At 40.3% G+C, this 23,168-nt stretch overlaps 1 protein-coding gene across 1 annotated transcript in view; it reads right to left on the bottom strand.

Moving 5' to 3' along the window:
• ccdc33 (coiled-coil domain containing 33) overlaps positions 1-22,963 on the bottom strand; it is a gene marked incomplete at both ends in the record, with an annotated part of 62,018 nt that extends 39,055 nt beyond the window's left edge. Inside the window, 5 exons of the mRNA XM_080539629.1 lie at positions 4,441-4,572; positions 8,745-8,824; positions 21,728-21,928; positions 22,045-22,553; positions 22,693-22,963. Coding sequence (XP_080395755.1) covers positions 4,441-4,572; positions 8,745-8,824; positions 21,728-21,928; positions 22,045-22,553; positions 22,693-22,963 — 1,193 coding nt within the window. The remainder of the gene's footprint in view (positions 1-4,440; positions 4,573-8,744; positions 8,825-21,727; positions 21,929-22,044; positions 22,554-22,692) is intronic.
• Positions 22,964-23,168: the final 205 nt, after the last annotated feature.

The raw sequence follows: 23,168 nt of genomic DNA, 5'->3' as shown, positions 1-23,168 counted from the left end.
CTTAGTATTCAAATGTATTGATTGTAAGTCGCTTTGGAATAAGGCGTCTGCTAAATGCCAAAAATGTAAATGTAAATGTAAATGTCATGAACTCGCGGTGGTGCAGGACATCTACTGGTGCAAGACGAAGGCCGGGAAGATCATCAGGGACGACAGCCACGCCCTGTTCTCTGGGCTAACGTCTGGCATAGTGTCTGGACCTGGATCAACAGGTTCTGGGACAGTTTCTACCCGCAAAACTCAACTGACCCCCCCGCCCAAAACTACCTATACTTCGATTTGATCCTATTAGATGGTGGCAACTGGCAAGAACAGGAGGCTGTACAATGATTTGCTCCGAGGAGAGAGTTGAATGTTCATACAGTATACTGAAGTAGAGTAGGATTGCTCAAATGGGTTTTCTTAAGGTGCCTTTCATTTCCCTTTGCGATGCCCCATCCAGAATGCTATTGGTTGTTTTAACAAGAACGTAGATGTCAGCCAGCATTAGCCTCCGGGAAGACTGAGAGGATTCGGCGGTGCTGGGAAATCAGTCATTACATTTGCAGCCACTCAGTAGAGCTCCCACTGTGTGCTTAAGGGAAGGGCATCTGCTTTGCAGGATCCGGTATACCACAGTCTGAATGCTTCACTATGATCAGGGCCATATTTCTGATTGACCTCAATGTCTTAAAGCTAAAGTAAGTAGTATATTGTATAACTCTGAGAGGATAAAGAGCCAGTAGGTTTGAGGAGGTTGGAGTTGGAGAGGGTAGATTTGAATTGTATTACTGGATCTAGGGAGGGGGTGGGGTATCCATCGTCGACACTAAAGATCTTGAAAATGAATTATTTAACACCATCAACACTGTCTTAATGAGCTACTGTGAGTGGAAATTGGATGTCAAAACTGGAGCCATTCCGTTCTCTCTGAAACTGTACTGTAGCTTACAAAATGTTACATATTGTACAGAACTGACGTATTGGCTCCATTTAGTAGATCCCTGCTTGTAAATCGGTATCTTACTCATCAGTGTTTCCAAATGAATTATCACAACAATGTCTAACGGCTCAAAGCTGTTAATTATTTATTTTTAAATGTGTTCATTAAAAAACCTTTTTCATAGGCTGCTTGTGTCGACCACGTAACCGCAGGGTTCCCGCTTCGATTCTGGCCACAGACATATCCTGCATGTCATCCCTTCTCTCTCTCACCCATCCTTCCTGTCAAATCTCTACTACTGTCTCAATCGCAATAAAAAAAATTAAATGAAGAAAAAACAAACAAACTACTTTTTCACAAGCTGACTGTGTGCGCCAAGTCTAGAATGTCATTAATCTCAGACAAAAGGCTAGAAGATTCTGTTAGAACTGAATTAACTGTGGGATGGCAACTGATTGAATATTCACTGAGTAGTGAACAAAGAGAACAGCTCTGACATGTTATGAAAACCTCAATGGTTTATGAATCACTTATGAGTATTGATTTTCATTGTCTCGTTTCAGACCCTTTTACAGTCCATTGCATATTGAGAGCAGATCAAAAGTTTGTTTCTCTTATTCAGGTCATGGATGAATCTATTCACAGACACTTAGTGGGTTGGGATCAGAGACATTAGTCGAATTGATGAGGTATATGTTCATAATTTAATTTCCCTTACAAGGAATGTACACATGTCTTACAAAACCACCAATTTGTGGGGAAAAACTATTGAATTAGGGTTTTGACACCCACCCATCCAGGGAGGTTCAGAGCAGGCACTGACTCATTGTGCTTTTAATGGCCTTGCAGTAATACCTTCTACCCAGCTTGGAGAGTGGTGATGTAGGGGGCACAAAAACAACAACTTCAGTCCAAGGCAGAGCTCTTTGTTCATCTTTTGTAAATAAAGGATTGTTTTTTTCCTCTCCCAGTGTACCCCTCCCCCTGTCCGCCGCCCTCTCATGTCTCTGAAAGCCCAGGTTTGTTAGAAGCCTTCGATTGGAGCCTGGATGGCCTGCCCCCTCTACTGCCTCAAAGCCAGCTGCAGATGAAAAATGTATGACTGTATGCCTTGAAAAGCCCTTGCATTCCATTTGAAGTAGTGCTGTTCCTCTGAAGCTGCCCCCACTGATGGCGACTCACCCTGTTTGACGCTGCACTCAACCAGACCCATTCTCCACCGTGGGAGGGAAAATCAGAGAGTGAGAGAAGGCGCACACAATCAGGAATTGATTTTTTCTTTCTGTACAGTATGTGCTAAATTCTAATCATGAACACACACACACACACGCACACACACACACACACACACACACACACACACACACACACACCGAACTCTCCCCTCCCATGTGTCTGCATCTCTCAGTCTACCTCTTCCAGTCCCCCGCTTCATTTCCCCGCAAGGTCATACTGAACGATTGTATTTATTATTCATAGGGAACTCATTATTTGGGCAACAGATCAAAAGGCAGAGAAACAGTGTCTCTCTCTCTCTGGCAAAGCCCATGGCATTCCAAATGATGTCCCAAATGGAGAGGGGCTGTCCATTTGCTGGATTTCCTTTCATATCAGTGCGGGAGATGAAATATCAGGAGATTACTGTTCTCAGCCTCCACACGGTCAATGGCATGTGGTCATTTGAGGTTAATGGGCCGTGATACATTTAGCACTTTCTCACTAAAACACTGACAGTTTATTTCAATTACATACACTTTGCTGATATTTGCATGGCTGATAATCACATCATAATTCGATCAAAGTAAAAGCACTTTTCCAAATGCATCTAGAATAAATAACAAAGGGACAAAAGATGACTTCAAATTCAAAACAATTCCCCTAAGGAGCCTGTAAATCTAAAGTAAAGAATTTGCCTGTACATTGAGTTGGAATGAGGGTCAACAACCTCAATTCAGGTTGCTCATTAACCATAGCTCACTTGTTGATGCCCATAAACCTTTATCTCATCAGAAAGGCAAACACATTTGGACATAGTGGTCTTTTAAAAGCTATTCAAAAGGTATATATTGTTGTCCCAAGTCATTCAAGGTATTTGGCAATCAATCTACTGCTACATGTTTTATCCTTAAAGGAGCTTTTGACTTTGACAACATTCTTGGTTCGAAAATACACCTCTTATCATAACGTATGCCGACAGATGAAGCTTTAACTGCTCATAATTGATCTCCTGTCAAAAAAGGACTAAGCAGCCAAAACTCTTTAGACTTTGATGCATGAAAAATAGGATGTGTGTCCTTGTGGGGCAAATGCAATATGGTGGACCTTGTGTTTTGAATCATTCATGTCTGTGTGCACATGCTTGGGCTGGAGCCCTCTCCCTGTTGAGTGTTCATGCAGTCATAAAGGCATGTGCAGATTGCCAAATGTGGCGTGAATCTTCTCAGACTCTAAACACTCTGCTAAAAGAATAAAAACATTTTGAAAAAACATTTATCAGAAAAAAAAAAACTGCAGACAGTACATCTGAATGATGAACATGCACATGGCCTGGTGGTCCAGTGGACTACTCAGAAAAAAGAACATGCACATGCACATCAAAATGTATAAGCTTGGTGATAGTGATGAATAAACCACTTTAACACACAATGAGTATGCTGTCGTTTACTGCTCATGTTTTGACAGTTCTGTATACCCCCCATAGTGTTACATTATTTGCACAGAGACAGAGAAACAGCACTATTTCATCCGATGCATTTAAAGCAAGATATTATCATGGCCATTATCATTCACTAGCAGCGAAGGAGAGGTGGTTATAGTGCAGCCACCGTGATTAATCAATCTCTATGCTACAGGAGCTCTTTATCATGGATCAGACTTAATGTTCAAATCAATTATTGTCAATGCTTAGATACCATACTACTGTATATACCTACATTACAGTGAGCTACCTACAGATATCTGGTGGCAGTGTGATGTGTTTATTTATAGCCGGTGTGTTAATTATTCCACAAGAAGCTTCCCAACTGGAGGTCAAACAGATGGCTACACCGCCAGAGCAAGTGGAAAGACAGAAACTCTACAGAGAAACAACACAGATTACACAAATAATGTGTACATTTCAACACGTACAACCTGTATGTTCACAGTGATAACCCTCATCACTGTGATTTATCACGTACTGTACAGTAATTGGCCTCCAGTTGATTGAAAGCTCTCGCTGGATCCCATATAGTACGATCATGTAAACTAATTAAAAGCCGATTCTAGTCCTATTGATGATGCCCTGGAGAAATTGCATAATCATCGCACACCTGGGTGCCAACCTTCATCCGGGGACAAGACATAGCGATCATCCTCATGCTGAGCATCACTTTTCTATGATAAGTACGGTATTGTTTGTGCAGGGATACAAGGGAAAACAGGAGCAGGTGCTGTAGAAGTGAAACAACCAAGCAGAATTGTATAAATTAGTCATGTTTGGGGGTGCCAGGCCTCACAGTAATAAAGGGGATACTCACACAATAGCAAACGGCTGTGGAACCCTTCCATCACTCAGTGGAGGCAAGCTGGTGGCCCCGTGCAGAATGATGGTGACATCCTCCTTTCCTGGGCTGGACACGTGGAAGTCATCGGCAAGGGACATTTCACTCCTAAGAGGAGACTCAATAACCTGGTGCAAGTAGAGAATGACACGCACGCACGCATGCGCATGTGCATGCACATGCACACGCACACACGCACACACACATACACACACACGCGCACACACACACACACACACACACACACACACACACACACACACGACACAAGGACCATCAGGTGTTGTGCTTTTAACACCTTTCTTGGAAGTTTTCCAAAGGCGAGAGGAAAGGCAGTGATTCAAAAACAGCATGCAAGGTCATGGTCTCAGTGAGGGTCTAGGGTGCCCTTGAGTGAGTAATCCCAGATTAATTGACTGCGCTCAATGGCATTGTCATTTCCAATTTCATCATAACATAACTTTGACAAGAAATTGAACAAGATCTTTAAAATGTTAGCGCATGTAATTACAGTATGTTTAATAGACAAAGAGAAGATTTCATCTAGTCGTAGGCCAGAATTGATCACAAAAAAAGAAGCTTATTATGCTATCAGCTGATAGTCTCGATCAGCATATGGTTTACTGAGACTTTAATGTGTTTTTTCTGAACCACAATGTAAAGACCTTGGCAAAGCTAGCTCCAATGCAAGTCATGTTGGTTCCTAAGCAACAGATAATCACACAGTACACTCTTTTGTACCTGAAATGGCTTTTCACAGTTGGATTTCAAAGCATCTCTTCTGAGAGTCCATTTAGAAATACACAAGAAAGCAACCTTGAGCCACTCAACATTTAAGGACAATAAGGTAGCATCCATCTTCAACACAAGGTCCTCTCCAGTGTGCACCGTAATCAACATTCCCCTACACTGACTGTTGTTTCCCAGCAAAAAGCTATAGACTCTGTTGGAAGAATCTATGTTCAGCAGTCAAATTGTTATCTTCTGTTAGGATAAGGCTCAGACACAGACAGGGAAAGCAAACAGGGAAGTGCCACACCTTAACCAACAGATATTACAGTAATACTGACTTTGACATGTTACTTAAATGAGGGTTATATTCTATTGGTTTGAACTTCAGGTACCATTTCCTTCACTCAAATATTTACTGTCTGGGGTCATGTTTTATGGCAGGTTTACAAAGTTAGCAGGAAGAGGAAATGCATTAAAAAAGAAGGGGAAAAATTACATGACATGGCATGTGCATCCTTCAATTATAATTGCCTCCGCCAGACAAAGCATTTACGTCCAAATAGACACAATTTGCTGAGACTGAGTCTGAGCTTTTATTATCTACCAGCTAATGTTTTCATTAATTAATAGAGACACACAGACATTGATATTTCTAACTGACAGGCTAATGTTTTCTAAACTAATAATCAGGGTGGTAAGCAGATGGAGAGAAGCCGGTTTAAGACAATAGACTCTTCACCTACATTGGCTTTCTGAAAACTCAAACCTCTATCGCAGAAGCTTCTCAACTGGAGGTCAAACAGATGGCTACACCGCCAGAGCAAGTGGAAAGACAGAAACTCTACAGAGAAACAACACAGATTACACAAATACATGGTCCCATGTAAACAATAACAGTTTGTCTGACCTAACTGTGAGATCTGATAATCTCTCAAATCGATTTCCTTTAAAAGAGGGACTGACCTTGACAGATTCAGATAATGTTTAAACAAACAGTCCAATCCATTTTAAAAACAAACTGCACTGCAAAGGTTACAGAAAAATAAATCAAAGAACACAATAGACAAATAATATAGATATTGTAGTATAAATAGTATTATTAATAAAGCCATCTCAGAAATACAAATGCTGTATAATGTGTAGTTAAAATTTGATATAAACCTTTAGCAAATATCGTTTTTCATATAAAGCTATCACATAATACATCCAATGTATCTGGTACCAATCAATATTTTTCTCTTCTCTCACTATTTGCTTTTGACACAATATCAGCCAGTGAAACGCTATCTAGACCATCCCATCTCACTCTCGGACATAGAGGGCTTAGCCATGTTTTCTCCTGGGCTCTGGGAGTGAGAGGAAGGCTCAGTATGGCTGAAGACTAACTCCAGCCAACCACATGCTCCGTCTCATGAGACTGCAGACTGGTCAATAATTCAGAGCTGGTGAAGGAATGTCATAAGTAGACAAAGACAGCAGAATGGGGAAAACATGGAGGAGGAAGGGTAGAGAAGATAGAGGATAAGGGGGGGAGGTGAGGAGGTGAGGAGACTAGAATAAAGACTGGGGAGGAGAGTGGACAGTGTGCCTGCAGTCGAAGCTGAGGAATAACACAGCATTGGCAGGGCCATGGCCCAAAGCAATAACATGTCAACAGAGGCTTTAGCAGCTTCTACCTGTCACTCATAATATGATGGCACTGTACTGTCAACAAGGAGTGGACACAAGAACAGCTTTATCCTCCATTTATAAAGTTTAGCCTATTCAAAAAGGTACAGGCTAAGGAAGCAGAGTTTATTTAGATATTAATAAGAAGAGAAGGAACAGTGGAAGTGATTTATAAGGATAGCCTTTAAATAATGTGTCATTGCACATAGTGTATGATCATTACGGTCTATAATGTCTGCAAGTAAATTAGGATACGAAAATACAAAATAAATCAATCTACTATTTATACATATTCCCCATCTCCGACAAAGATCAAGCCCATTTAAAAAGCTATTTTCACTCGTGACTACATCTGTGTACTACTATCTACACCTACAGACACATATCAAACCTTTCCTCTACAGGAAAAACTATTGAGATAGTTGCCCACGATCACCTTAGCAGTTATTTGACCCAAAATGATCTCTTTGATGATTTTCAATCAGGCTTTCGCCCCCTACATAGCACTGAAACAGCCCTTATTAAGGTCCTTAATGACATTTGTGTAAACACAGACTCCGGAAAAGTTTTGGGACTATTAGACCTTAGCGCTGCCTTTGACACTGTAGACCACAACATTCTAATAGATAGCAGTGGCGGCTGGTGCTAAACATTTTGGGTGGGGCACAGGTTATGGGGGCATGCTCCACGGGGAAGAATATCAACTTTAAAATCTGGATTTACAGTCGATTTTAGCATGAGAATAACAGTGTTTCCCCTAGGTTTGCTGCCTTGGGGGGGTGGCATGGACCGTGGCATGGACCCCCCCCCCCCCCCCCCACCCCGCCAGGGGGTAAGACCCTGCGACATACCAGCGTCATGTCCAGGGGGTGTACTAACTTGTACATTAAGCCGCCTCACGCTACGGAAACAGGAGATAGGCTCCTTCCCTATGGGCCATTAGGCTCGAGAACCATCGGTTCTCAAGGCTACTTACTTATGTGGTCTTGACTACCTGTCCACTTTCTCACCTGGTTCTTGCTCTCTCTCTCTGGTGTGCTGACACCATCCTGCTCTCTCTCCTTCTCTCCCTCTCTATCCTCCTCTCTCCCTTTTGCTGTCAACCAAAAGGCAAACATAACAACCAGAGTATTTATAATCTAATAAGAGGTATAAATTGATCCATATCCATTTATAACATAATTATAATTGAATTTTGGATTGCTGTGGGCAATGCAGTCAGATAATGTCATTTTGACATTACTCTCTCACCTGGAAAAAAAAAACATGTCCAACTATACTATACAAAACAGACATTTCAAATGCTTCAATCCACTGTCCATGTACTGTAAATATGCCATTATGGTATTACCAATGAAGCCCAATTCTAGCAGAATAAGAAAGATTGTATATCTACTTTAAGTAAAATAATAAAGTGCCTCCAGTTAGCTCTTTAGCTGGCATGTGTGCAGCAGACTAGCTCATCTCATCACCTCTGAGCATATATCACTACATCTTATATATCACTACATCTTATATATCACTACATCTTATATATCACTACATCTTATATATCACTACATCTATATATAACTATATCTTATATATCACTATATAGTTAGTTAGTCAGTTAGTTAGCTACCGAGCTAGTCAGTCAGTCAGTCAGTTAGTTAGTTAGCTACCTAGCTAGTCAGTCAGTCAGTCAGTTAGTTAGTTAGTTAGTTACCTAGCTAGTTAGTTAGTCAGTTAGTTAGTTAGCTACCTAGCTAGTCAGTCAGTCAGTCAGTTAGTTAGTTAGCTACCTAGCTAGTCAGTCAGTCAGTTAGTCAGTTAGTTAGCTACCTAGCTAGTCAGTTAGTCAGTTAGTTAGCTAGTTAGTTAGCTAGCTGGTTCCTGCGTACCTCTCCAAGGCCTTCACCGCGTCCTCGTCGTCCCTGAACACCACGTAGGCGTTGATGCTCGCGCGCACAATGTTGTATTTCTGGTTTGGAGCCGGAAATTGCAAAACGTCACGTTTGACGTCAGACTTAACAACCGGATACGGCCGAGAAATAGGAGACAGCAAATTGGAGCGCTGCTACAGCTCACGTGTAAGACAAAAGTATTTGGCCTGCTATAGACTTGCATTCGGCCGGCGTCCCGACTCCTCCCCTATGTATTTTAACAGTGAATTTTACACACACAGAGATAAAATGTTTATTGTATTGGAGGATTTTTAATGAATGCTGATAGGCGCCGACAGAATATCAGCCGCATTTTGTGAATAAACAATGTTTATTTAAAAAAAAAACTTTTACAAATCGCAACTAGGAAGTGAAGGTGGGGGCGGCGCCCCAGCGCCCTCTATCGGCCAGCCGCCACTGATAGATAGACTAGAATCCTGGGTAGGACTTTCGGGTACTTTCAGATTTAGATCCTACCTACAGGACAGAAGCTACTGTGTCTCCATTGGCAACTTTGTGTCTGATAAAATTAAAATGACATGTGGGGTTCCCCAAGAATCAATCCTTGGCCCCCTTCTATTCAATCTCTACATGCTTCAATTGAGACACATTATAAAAAAGAACAAAATTGCCTACCACAACTATGCGGACGACACTCAAATCTACATAGCCCTCTCACCGAACAACTATAGTCCCATCGACAATCTCTGTAATTGCATTGAACAAATAAACGCCTCCAGCTAAACAAGGACAAAACTGAGATAATTTAGATAATTCTCTCTGTCTCTTCAAACTAAAGAACAGGTCCGAAATCTTGGTGTTATCCTAGACTCCGATTTAAACTTCAACAGCCACATAAACTCAATAACTTAGAATGAGAGGTTTCATGTCCAAACAAGACCTTGAAAAGCTCATCCATGCATTTGTTTTGAGTAGACTTGAGAGTAAATTGCAGTTAATCCAAAATGCAGCTGCTAGGGTCCTAACAAAAATGAAGAAGTTTGAACACATTACACCAATCCTGAGATCTCTACACTGGCTACCAGTCTCTCAGAGAATTTAACTCAAAGGAGGCTACTGCTAATTGCATAAATATCACAAAATGGTCTAGGACCAAAATACATATCAGATCTCCTCTTATCCTACATTCCAGCAAGGCCCCTAAGGTCAGCTGAGACTAATCAGCTAATCATTCCAAGAGTGAAAACAAAACACAGTGCAGCAGCTTTTAGTCACTCTGCCGCGTGCTCCTGGAATTCCTTAAACATATTTAAATCTAAACTAAAAACCTTCATGTTTTGCACCAGTTATGATTAAACACTAACACTTCCATACATGTCTTTTTTATTCATTTCTATTATCGTATTCATTATCTTATTAAATGTTTATCTACAGTATATATATATATATATATATATATATATATATATATATATATATATATATATATATTCTATCATTTTACTTTTATTTTTTAATCTGTTTACTTTTCTCCTCTTGATGTATCTTTTTAATGCTGTATGTAAAGCACTTTGAATTGCCCCTGTTGTATGAAATGTGCTATACAAATAAACACTAAATCAAAACTGATTAAAAAAGATGAGTGATGACAGATGAGTGAGGAGGATACAGCTTATTTACAATTACATTTTTATCCATGTCAAAAAAATAAGATATCCATAATGTTATGCTCCAATTACAGACTTAATTTTGTTGTTTTAAGAGCCTGCAAATGAAAGTCTAATGGGTATGGATTTCAGTCATTCTCCATTAACAATATTGAATAACAATATTATTCAACTAAGACATTCTGCTGTGCATTTTCATGAACCATAACTACCGTGAACCGTAACAGAATTTCTACAAAAGATGTTACTGTCCTTATAGAAAACACATCTTACATAAATGTAACAAAATAAATCTGTAGCAATCATTTAAAAATAGGTTTATGAGACATGATCCACTGTTGCAGTCCTCTATACTGAATCTACAGCAGAAGAGGCTGGTGGGGTAGAAATCAGAAAACAGCCTCATTGTAATGCATGAAATGGAATCAGGAACGGTATCAAACACGTTTCCTATTCTTCTCAATAATCTGGTGAAATGCAACATGATGCTGCTACAGTACAGTACTCTGTAAAAGGGCTGCAAGAGGGCTTTCATGAAACAGAAGATCAAAGTAGTGTGCCACACAGAAGCTGTTCTCTTATATCCAGGTGTTCTCCAGATGTCATGTAAAATGCACCGTCCACAAACATCTACTGCCATAAGTAATGTGTTTGTTCCTTTTACACATCTTTGATATTCACAGCAAAATGTGTCCAGAACAATAGAAAACAGATGTCATCAGGTATTATAAATGGCAATGGCTGCTATTTCTTCAGGGCTCCTTACAATGTTAAAAACACAAATACACATGATGCTATGAGTCACAGTGCTATCAATGCATAATTCTATCAGGTTGCCAAAATGATAGCACAGTGGGTGTTAAAACCAATGTTAGAACAAAGTCTTGTTCTCTGAACAATCTCAGCAGACAAGGCTTTCCCTTTACAACTACAGCAAACAGCCAAGGGCTTGAATGTTCCTCTCTACTAAATAAAAGAACACGTCTGACGGTGCTCTGGAGCTCAATTCTCCAGAGGAGGAATCTCCCAGCAGGCTTAAGAGGGGATCCTTTACCAGACACTTCTCAGGGTTCGCTTTGAAAAAATAATGATGCTGATCTACTCTGTTTGTCTATCCTATTGTACATATCAAATGGCACCAAATGTTTAAAAAGAAAACGAGGAAGTTGGTAAAAGAATAACGTTTTTCATATCTTTTTGATCTAACAAGTGTAAGAAGTTAGTGTTTCTGATTAAACTTTGAGATACTTCTCATAACTAGATTGACATAAACAATTTAAAAACATCAAAAGAAATGTTCAATCAATCATTTATGAGAGCAAATCCAAAATTACTTTGTACAGACTCATGGAATGCTAAAATCTTTGAAAGATTTGTGTTGTTGTTGTTGTAGGTACACAATGAAAACATACATAAAAAACAAGAACCTACATAAATAGAGGGCTAGCTTTGATGTATATAGATGATTCTCAAGAGGATTGAGTTGAGAACAAAGAGTCAAGCTCCTCTGCATGATGCTTCTCCTGCAGGGCCATGGAGCCAAATCTCCAGGGACATCAGACTCAAAGGTGTCACGCACTCAAGACCCTGGTACTGCCAAGACCATCTTATTAGTCTGCTTTGTTAGACTATTGTTAAACAATGACAACAATGTATAGCCCCTATTATAGCTTATTCATTAACCCTAACCCTAAGAAATTCTGAGGCCCAAAATATATAATAATAAAAAAATATAATAATATTTTAACTGAAGTGGCACATGGATTATGTACAGATACTGCATTCGAGTCATTCTCCACACAAGCACAATCAGCCACTGTACAATTATCAGACAGGAGGAATCCCATCAACTGGTGTGAATTATAATAATGTAGAATAATGTGTATCGTTACACATTGAATTCAGAACACACTCAAAACATAAATGGGGCCACGTTGGACTACAAGCAATCATGAACGAAAGCAGAAGATAATGAAGTCCATAACAAAAACACAGATAACCTGGTTTCCATTACAAAGCCACTTTAGACACTGAAAGGCGATGATTGCCTCCCCCTTCATAATTAGGACCAGTAATGATGTGTCTGAAATGACAGTACTGTACCTTTGGGGTCTGTTAGGAAAATCATCCCTGAAGTGACACTACCCCCCCCCCCCCCCATCCTCTCAGACCTGTGCATACAAATGGCAATCTGTTGTCTGCTAATGAAGGGACGAGGTCACATGACTGTGAGACTCCAGGGGTTCATGAGGATGAGGTTCTCATTTCACAGAATCCCACCAGGATTACCCCACTACTTCAGGCTAAAGATGGGGGGTGAGTGGCTGGGTAGAGAGAGGAACAAGATGTGCGTCAGACTGTCACGGCAACTTTGATGCTATTGTCTAATGTCTAATAGGGAGCATTATTAAGTAAGTCATGAGGACCACATTGTCCCCTCTTTCCTGGCCCTGTCCACAGGGGTGTCATTACTGGCTCAACTGAGCTGATATCCAGGAAATACTGGATGACTCAGTGGCATAACAGAATCAGTCATAATGGGAATCAATACAATGATGTCACTATTACGGCAGGTGACTATCAAAACCATAATGATAATAATTCAGCGGATCATTATATGAAAGACTCAGTAAAACAATACCGGAGCAGATGCTTTTCCGAAATAAATAAAGTAATAGGCGGCAATTAATATTCACCAGCTATAATTCACCAACCACAGCCTTCCATGTAAAAGAGCTTACTTTATTGCATCCACAATTACAGAGTGATCCTGTATCTTCTGTCTGATTGCTTGCCTTGTGTTACTTGTCGTGTGCTGCTACATGTCCGTTGTGTATTCTTGTTTGCTATAATCAGTGTGTCTTTCCTGTCTGCCTTTTATGTGTTTTACTTGGAACTGGCATTTGAAATGCTTTTAAACACCTGCCCAGGGTTTTGTTTGAAAACTTGCCAATTGGCTAACACAGGCACATTTGCAGTAATGTGTATTAATGTGCACTGCCCCTGTAAAACTAAACTTAATAAAGTAAAGTAAAGTAACCCATTTCTTCAATCAATGTCAATCTGCAACACAGTCAAAAACATAAACTATCCTGTAAACAAATACTGTTTTCACTTCCAATTGCATGTTTTCCTTTATGCCAGTGTCACAAATGTCCATTACACCTCACATTCTGTCACAACAAAATCAGAGCACTTAGTTGCGAAGCATAGACAGTCCATAGACAGTCCTAACACAAACACAGTAGCTGGAGGTGACACCGCTGTTGCTTTTCCAATCAGGTCCTGTCTTAAAGCATCACATCACCCTTTTATCATCCTGCCATGGCTTCGCTCCACAACAGTTTAGATTACTATCACCTGACGTATTGGTATTTCACACAGATGATTTCTGATCAAAGTCACCCTAGCCGCTAGTTCACCTTAACAGATTTTCATCCTATTAATATTAGAATACTGAAAATGTCAAATGAGCTACACTGTAGATCTACAGTATAAGCCCTGTGATCTGTAGACCTATGTATGTTTCCAAACCTCAAAACTACTCTACTACTTCATCATGCACAATATACCAACACCATATACAATGTATATACTATATAGTAATTCACACATTACACAACACATTGTGATCATTTACCCACACCTTATTTACAACCCTAGGCGTGGGACATTACTGTCAAGTGAACGTGTCTTTCTTTGTTTATGCAGTGAGGTGTGTAGAGGGGAGCCTTTTGCTAATGGAGTCTCCTCTGAGTGATCTTAGCTGGGGGCAACAATGTGGGAGGGGCTAACGATGTGGGAGGGGCCAGCAGGCTCAGTGGGATTCACCATCAGTCTGTCTGAGAACAGCCAGATGAAACAGTCAGGCTGGCCAGTCATTTGTACTGACCTGACTTTTCTAAACAACATGGTGACCCATCACTTGCTTCAAAGTACTAAGTTGGAGCCATTTATCTTGAACCCAAATCCATTCAACAGTGTCTTAGCCTGTGGACAAGGCAATGTGAAATGTAAAGCAGACAAAGAGAGTGCAATGTACTGATCTCAGGCCTAAGTACTATTCTAGGAAACAACTGCTATAGAAAGGTCCCTTGTCTTTCAAACATGAAAAGCTATTTTAAAGAGACTATCTACAGTAGACACTAAACTAATGAGAGTAGACTGTAAACAAAAGTTTTCATTGCCTACCGTACTACTTTAAAGAACTATGGATGTGTTTATTACATGAATCACACATGACATTCATTTGGGGTCATACTATAGTAGTCATAAATGTGGCAATGTTATCTGGTTGGATCAAATTGGAATGAAAGTAATTTACATAAATAGTGCCTTTTTCCATCTCTTCTGTTAGTGATAATTTAACTAGCTTGGAAAGAAACGAGAGCTTATCTATTCCCTTGGATGACATTGGTTCAAGTAACACAGGATTCCTAATTGGAAATACATCTTTATGAGTTGGGGTCATAAAGAAAATCCTCCAATTCATATGTATTGAAGACATGTAGGAGACCAGGTAGAAAGAAAAATAAACTTCTTTATTATAGAAGATACAGAAATATAGATATAGAAACTCTATGAAGAAATAAAGCCTTCCTCACAGAGGGGCAAATACTTCACAATTAATAGAAAACAAAAGATCAGATTACACGATTCCCCGATGGAAGTGGTGTGCTCCTCAATATTGTTCCAATTCAATCATTGTATAGTAACCTCATGAGGTCCAGCACTGTGCTTGCAGTTATTGTATTTTTATTTTTTTGTCACAAATAATCCTGAAACACTTATATGCCATCTTCTCAAAAGTCCATAATTCATTTCCAGTGAAACCATAAAAAGCATCTGCTGTCCCCAATAAGGTTATATGACAGGTAAACACAGATGCTTCAGAACTTAATTGAGAGACCACTCATTATAACATCAGAGGCAATTTCTTACCAAGGTCCACAACTGTTCTTAATTAATGTTAGTCATTCAGAACTAGTAAACAAATATTTCATTGATGATATAACTGTTTAAAGAGGTAATTATCCGAAGCAGAGAAAAAGCAGAAATTCACCTTTTAAGCCCATAGCAACTCATAGCAACAACAAATAATGCATTCATGCCATGGTGTGCGTTTGTGCCTCTTTAGCAATAATCAGATGCCATGTTGAATAGCGTAGTTAAGTTAGTGTCTTAATTAGTGAAGACACAACAAAAACAGCGTTTTCTCTCTCTACCCTTTATGTGCAATGGAATATCCCCACAGCCGCTGGTAACCAAGGCAACCAAGGCAAGCTCTTACTTCAGCTGTTGGTTTCATTCCTGCCTAGAAGTGGGAAACCCTAGCATCTCTGAACACACAGCGAGAGCTGTCTCAAGCTTCAGACAAAGGATATATTATTCATCAGAAAAAATAGATGCCCTCTGAGGAAGTCTCAGTCAAATTCAGGCCTTCTGACAAAAACTGTTCTGATGAAAGGCATACAAATTCACCAGATTGTGTGAACATCAGTGTTGAAGCTCCCTTAAGTGAGTGTTGAGTGCTGCAACAGCTTTGATTTGACCAAGATCAAAACGACATAAAATAAACTCTCAATGAAAAGCCATTATTCACAATGAAATGCTACATCTTGGTGGTGTTTACTGTACACCTAACTTGTTGCAGTACATCTACTATAATTAGAGAGAGCCACACAGTAGGACATTGGAAACAACAGCGGCTGATTGCCAATTGATTTTCGGAAACAAAACAAGTTTTACCATTGACTACCACAGCTATTTCAATACTGGATGAATAATGATACTGTAAGTAAAGAGTGTGTCAACCAAGACCACTAACATTCCAGAATGTATACTTAGTTGTATTTTCTCGCTTATTTATTCTAATTATATCTTATTTTCATCTAAACACTAATGTGAACACTCAATTTGCACTACTGCTGTTTACAATACTACCTTTGCACACATTTTTTTTTTTTGCACATTGCTATACCCCCTTTGATATAGCCACCACTTATGCATCTGTATATACCATACTGTACATAGCTACCTTAACTGTACATAGTTCATAACTGTATACCTCTACCATACTCGCCATACTGTACCTATCTCTATAACATATTTTTTAATATCATGTTTTATATCACTATTTGCACTTTGGTTAGATGCTAAACTGCATTTCGTTGTCTGGTACTTGTACTCTGCAATGACAATAAAGTTGAATCTAATCAAATCTAATCTAAACCAAAAAAGCTTACAATTACAAACATTATTTTCTTCACAGAGAACACATGAAAAATGAAGACAATCAGAATCCTCTACCCTCCTTTAGTCTCTAAACTCTGCTCTTCTTGGGCATTGGAGCATATCCCTAGTTTTGTTAGCAATTAAGATAGGCATGCTGGGCAAAGATTTCATTTCATAATTAGAAACGTGGGAGGCTAGAGAAATGTAAATGCAGTTAGAGGTGTAGTGCAACCCAGGGACAGACATCCATATTCATAGTTCCATATCTGCAATGATGCCCCTCTGGGTGCATGCATAATTTGGCTTGTAAATAGATGATGATGTAATCCATTGTCTTTTACTGATACATTAGATTAACATTATTTTCTTGGGTAAGAATGCATGTTCAGTTGTTTTGTTCAGAAAACAAAATTTTCCTAAATGTAGTGTGTGCCATTTTACCCCTCAGTCCCCTGTGTCTCCCTCATTAGAGCATCCAGCAGAGTGGGGTGCATTAGTGAGTTTAACTGGCCATGCATGCCATCTGATCTGGGGTTAGAGGAGTGGATCCAGGTGACTGAACTGCTGTTATGTGTTGTGTAAAAACAAACTATATACAGTTAGGAGGTCACATAAAAAAAAACATCACATGATATTGATCCAAGTAAAAAAGAATGAGAAAAATATATAAAAAGAATACATCAATATAAGTTAGAACTTTGCACTGTATGTCTTACATATCAGTCTTAAGACACTAAAGAGTGAAGGTCAAATCAAGCCAAAGATATTACTGACAGTAAAGCAGCACACACAAAAATAAACACACACATAAACACAAGTGCGTGCGTTCATGCGTTTGTGTGCGCACGCACACACACACACACACACACACACACACACACACACACACACACACACACACACACACACACACACACACACACTCACACACTCACACACACACACACACACACACACACACACACACGCCCAGGAGATCATCCATCACTGACCTGTAAAACCACACACAATTAGTCTTTTGAGCTCAATCCTCCCAAAACAGCAATAAATACCCAGTTTTAATTATAGCATTCATTAATCTGAGTATGGTTTTACAGCCTGTGTGTGCTTTGACAAGGTTCATCAATGGCTAAAAGCTCAACATAACAGGATAAGGCTTCAGACTAGTCTTACTGCAGGACCAAGGTCAGGGTGACCGGAGGGAACAGGAATATTGCTATAGAGGAAAACACACTCTGAAGAGATAATAGACGGTACAATTCATAACGGTTACATCAACTCCTGCAAATCTAATGTTCACTTAATTGTGAACCATGTAGGCTACTGCCACAATAAATAGCCTAAATGGCACAATGTCTGTATGAGTAAAAAAAGGATGAACCAGGAATTACTGTACTAAGACCAGTATGAATATGCAGTGCACACTGCAACAATCCTGTTCACCTTTTGTGATATTTCATGTTGAAAAATAGAATACTTCCATCTATTATACGATAATGATTTATCAAACAGCATAATTGCTTACATATAATATATTTACATTTCAAAACATACAAGGTCGCTGAAGTCCCTGTTTTTGTTATTTAAAAAAACAACAACAACAAAAAAAATAGGAACACTCCAGAGCAAAAGGCTGTGTGATATCTCTATTAGGTTGTGAAAGATGTGAAGAAATCAATTTCATCTCTGCTCAGACACGATCCCTTCTCCGTGCTGTAACTCAGAGCGTCTGTCAGGCCATCGCAGCGTGAATGTGACAGGCTGAGTGCTGTACAGCGGCGCGTCTGCAGGGAGGTGATCACTGCCGCTTTAATAACCATCAGGCAGATTTGTACATGTCACAGGCTCCTTAGCCATAACATCCCACTCACAGGCCTCATAACATAGCAGAGATAAATCTTTCTCATTCAGCCTTCCACAATAACAATAGTAAATCACAACAGAAATGACCTCCATGACTGAAATTTATTTTCTTTTGCTCTTAGTGGCCATTTTGAAAATGTAATCAACCTTTGATGCTGAAAGTGCCATTTGAAAGTTGGGTACCAGCAATACTGGGTTACTATGCTTCTGTGATGGTAGATCAAATTGGTATTTGTACTATTCATATGTTGAAACGACGGATAGAATTGTGCGATGTTCACTAAACTGTTATCTGGTGATTCTATCTGCTTTCTTTTCTAGCTAAATCAAATGTGTTATATTTTATTTTTTTATTTTTTTTATAAATGTTTTTAGGGCATTTCTGCTTTATTGGGATAATGACAGTAGAGATTTGACAGGAAGAATGGGTGAGAGAGAGAGGGGGGGACCCGGCATGCACGTTAGTGTGCTATGCCAATTACGCACGTCATATTCTTAATCTGAGATCAACATGTTCATCAAATGTTAGACCTATTACATTTACTACAATTCTGTAAACAATGTGCCCAGCTTACCCATTTGACAGTATAAAAATCTAAATGTTTGCAGTTTTGAATTACAATACTATCTCAGTTGTGCTTATTATGCACTCTTATTGTGCACTTTTTTTGCACAGACTGAAGAGTCTATGGGTGGGGGAGTAAAGACAGCTTTTTCTGAAATTTACAATAGGCTGCTCCAATTTACCAGAATTATAGGTGTCGACAGTGATAAGCTGTTCTGTCTCCTCGGCTGAATGTAAGGCGGTCTTTTACCAGGATGACACACAAATCCAATTATGTTCTAATTGGGTGCTACAAGGATCATTGATTACACATGAGCCTGACTAATAGAATGAGATGGGGAAAACGAACCCAGAAATTACTCATATGACCCAGGAGGTTTCTGGGTGTCATAGCTTAATGTGAAGCAACAATGGTCAATTTAAACAGCTGTCCTGCAACCATGCACTGAATACGTCTATCATCATGCCGAAAAATAATTCAAAGTGAAATGTAATAGTTGCCAATTGCAAATATATATACTGTATATATACACGTATATACAGTGGGGAAAATAAGTATTTCACCCTGTGCTGATTTTGTGAGTTTACCCCCTTACAAAGAAATGAACAGTCTATAATTTGAATGGTAGGTTCATTTTAACAGTAAGAGATTACATTATATGAATAAAAAAAAGTATTTGTGTTTTATTGAGTAAAATAAGTATTTCACCCCCTACCAACCAGCAAAAATTCTGGCTCCCACAGACCGGTTATCTGACCATGAGGCACACAGATTAGTCCTCTCACTTTAAGAAAGTACTCCTAATCTCAATTTGTTACCTGTATAAAAGACACCTGTCCACCGAATCAATCAATCAATCAATCAATCAGATTCCAACCTCTCCACCATGGACAAGACCAAACAGTTGTCTAAGGACATCAGGGACAAGATTGTAGACCTGCACAAGACTGGAATGGGCTACAAGACCATTGGCAAGCATCTTGGTGAGAAGGAGAATACTGTTGGTGCAATTATTCGAAAATGGAAGAAACACAAATTGACCATCAATCTCCCTCGGTCTGGGGCTCCACGCAAGATCTCACCTTGTGGGGGGCCGTTGATCATGACAAAGGTGAGGGATCAACCCAGAACTACACAGGAGGAGTTTGTTAATGATCTCAAGGCAGCTGGGACCACAGTCACCAAGATTACCATTGGTAACATACTACGCCGTAATGGATTGAAATCCTGTAGCGTCCGCAAGGTCCCCCTGCTCAAGAAGGCCCATGTACAGGCCCGTCTGAAGTTTGCCAATGAGCATCTGAATGATTCAGGGGAGGCTTTGGAGAAGAGGCTTGGGAGAAAATGCTGTGGTCAGATGAGACCAAAATCGAGCTCTTTGGCATTGACTCGACTCGCCGTGTTTGGAGGAGGAAAAATACTGACTTTGACCCCAAGAACACCATCCCCACCGTCAAACATGGTGGTGGAAACATTATGCTTTGGGGCTGTTTCTCTGCTAAGGGGACAGGACGACTTCACTGCATCGAGGGGAGGATGAACGGGGCCATGTACAGTGAAATCTTGGGTGAGAACCTCCTTCCCTCAGCCAGGACACTGAAAATGGGTCGTGACAATGACCAGCATGACAATGACCCAAAACATACGGCTAAGGCAACAAAGGAGTGGCTCAAGAAGAAGCACATTAAGGTCATGGAGTGGCCTAGTCAGTCTCCGGACCATAATCCTATAGAAAATCTGTGGAGGGAGTTGAAGCTTCGAGTTGCCAAGCAGCAACCCCCAAACCTTAAGGATTTGGAGAGGATCTGCAAAGAGGAGTGGGCCAAAATCCCTCCTGGGATCTGCACACGTCTTGGTGACGAACTACAAGAAACGTCTGACCGCTGTGCTTGCCAACAAGGGTTTCTCCACCAAGTACTGAGTCATGTTTTGCTAGGGGGTGAAATATTTATTTTACTCAATAAAACACAAATATATTTTTTTTATTCATATAATGTGCTTTTCTGGGATTCTTCTAGGATATTTATATTCTGTCTCTCACTGTTAAAATTAACCTACCATTACAATTATACTGTTCATTTCTTTGTAAGGGAGTAAACTCACAAAATCAGCATGGGGTGAAACACTTATTTTCCCCACTGTATATTATTTATTTTTATACAGACAATCCCATTGTAATGGCCAGGCCCAAACCTCACTCAACAAGGCTATGATTTACATTTTTACATTTTTGGCATTTAGCAGACGCCTTATTCCAAAGCGACTTACAATCAATACATTTGAATACCAAACATGTGAATCAGCAATCCACCATTCATTGCAGGAAGAGTAATCTAGCTCGGGCCCGGGGCCACTGATAGAAGGAAAAACCTTCTCCCTATCGCCTTCTACTAAAACGTTTTTTTTTTTTTTTTTTTTACTGGAGAAACTGAGAACCAGTACAAGGGGGGCAATATAAGTTCTTAGGGACACAGAAGAGGGGAAAGCGGGTGTCTTTAGGAGACGTAGTGGTGAGGGTCAGAAGATGTCTCAGGAGGAGCAGTTAAGATGTAACCTGAAGAGATAGGTCTTCAGTCTACGACGGAAGATGGGTAGTGACTCTGCCATTCTATGACATACTATGATAGCAGGCAAAGGGAACTCCACTTACTTGTGGGTAGGGAAAGGGCTCAGGAGACTGAAAAGGGCTGATCTGAAGAGGCTGGAGGAGAACCCCATCCAGATTTGGTTTTTGGGTGCACTGCTCCTGGGTTGAAGCTTCCCTACTCCTTGTGGTGGATGTAAGGCTATCACTAGAGGAGTGCACATCCAGTTTCAGGGAAGGTGTGGAGGAGTGAGTGAGCACTGAATCCTAAATACACAATAATAGAGAATATTAATACTGTAAATACAATTCTTAAAAGATATATATCCAACAATCACAATTTTGGTTGCACCAAAAACAAACTGTGCATCAGCCATTCTTACATGATCCAGCTGTTGTGTTTGAGGCTGGGGTGAGGGGGATGGTATGGGGCTATTCTCAGTGCCCGCTGGTGTAGTGAGCTCCTGGGACACAGAGATGCTGTTCTGGTGCTGAGAGGAACCCAAGGTCAAACGGGGCACCTGGAGGGTGTTGGGTCCAGATGAGGCCTCTCTGTCGGAATGGTCACTTCCTGGCACTGAGGGGGTGTGAGAGGGGCTGCCTCCATCCTTGAGAAATGGTCTGGCCTCATGGAAGGCCACCGTGTAGACCAGACGACCACAGTGCATGGAGAGGTAGTCAGTATGTACACGTAGCAAGGCCATGATGCCACTGTACTGATACAGCTCCTCACCCTGACCGGCAAACAGGTTAATACGTGGGGCGTTGGTGCGTGGGTAGATAGCAAAGAAACCTTCCCCAGCTTTTGTGCCGTCTTTGTCCTCTGAGCCAGTCATGCGCAGGGCCTCCACTTTAAGACGCACGTCGTGGTTTTTGTCATTCTTACAAAAGCCTTTAAATGAGAGAAGCACAGCTATTGTATTTGCTCAATTGATGAGAAATGTAAAAATGTTCTTAGACGACCCAATTTAAAAAACTGCATGACAATACACGTTAAATCAGAAAAAGTATACACAAAGAGACACATGCACCTTTGGGCAAAGTGAAGATGAATCTATTGTTCGTGCAGGTGTAGAACTCATCCAAACTGGTCTGGTCAATGGTTCCAGTGTGTCCAGAGTTAGTTGGAAGGATATCTCCATCATTGATCCTCAGCTGCACACTTGTTCCAGAGTCATCTAGCAGTGGATTCTCCACAGTTAGGACCAGCACATACTGTCCCAGCTGATTGAACTGCACATTCACCACCTCAAACTCAAAGTCCAGCTCCTTCTCCTCCACCTTCAAACGCCTCCTCTGCATAATAATAGAGAATAGTGGTTCACTTTACAGGATGAATTGTCTGTGAGAAAAGAGGAGATAGGTACTGAGTATAACCTCAACCGTTGCAGTGATGTTGAATGTGTCCACTGAGTTTGTTATGTTGCTGCAGCTACAGAGGACCTATCCCATTGTGTCATAAAAGGTCAACAAAACTTCACTGGCTAGTGTGTGGTTAAGGCATCAT

This window comes from Nansenia antarctica (assembly GCF_963989245.1).
Source record: "Nansenia antarctica genome assembly, chromosome: 9".
NCBI lineage: Eukaryota > Metazoa > Chordata > Actinopteri > Argentiniformes > Microstomatidae > Nansenia > Nansenia antarctica.
The sequence above is the reverse complement of the archived record's forward strand: the minus strand, read 5'-3'. Positions and strand labels throughout refer to the sequence as shown.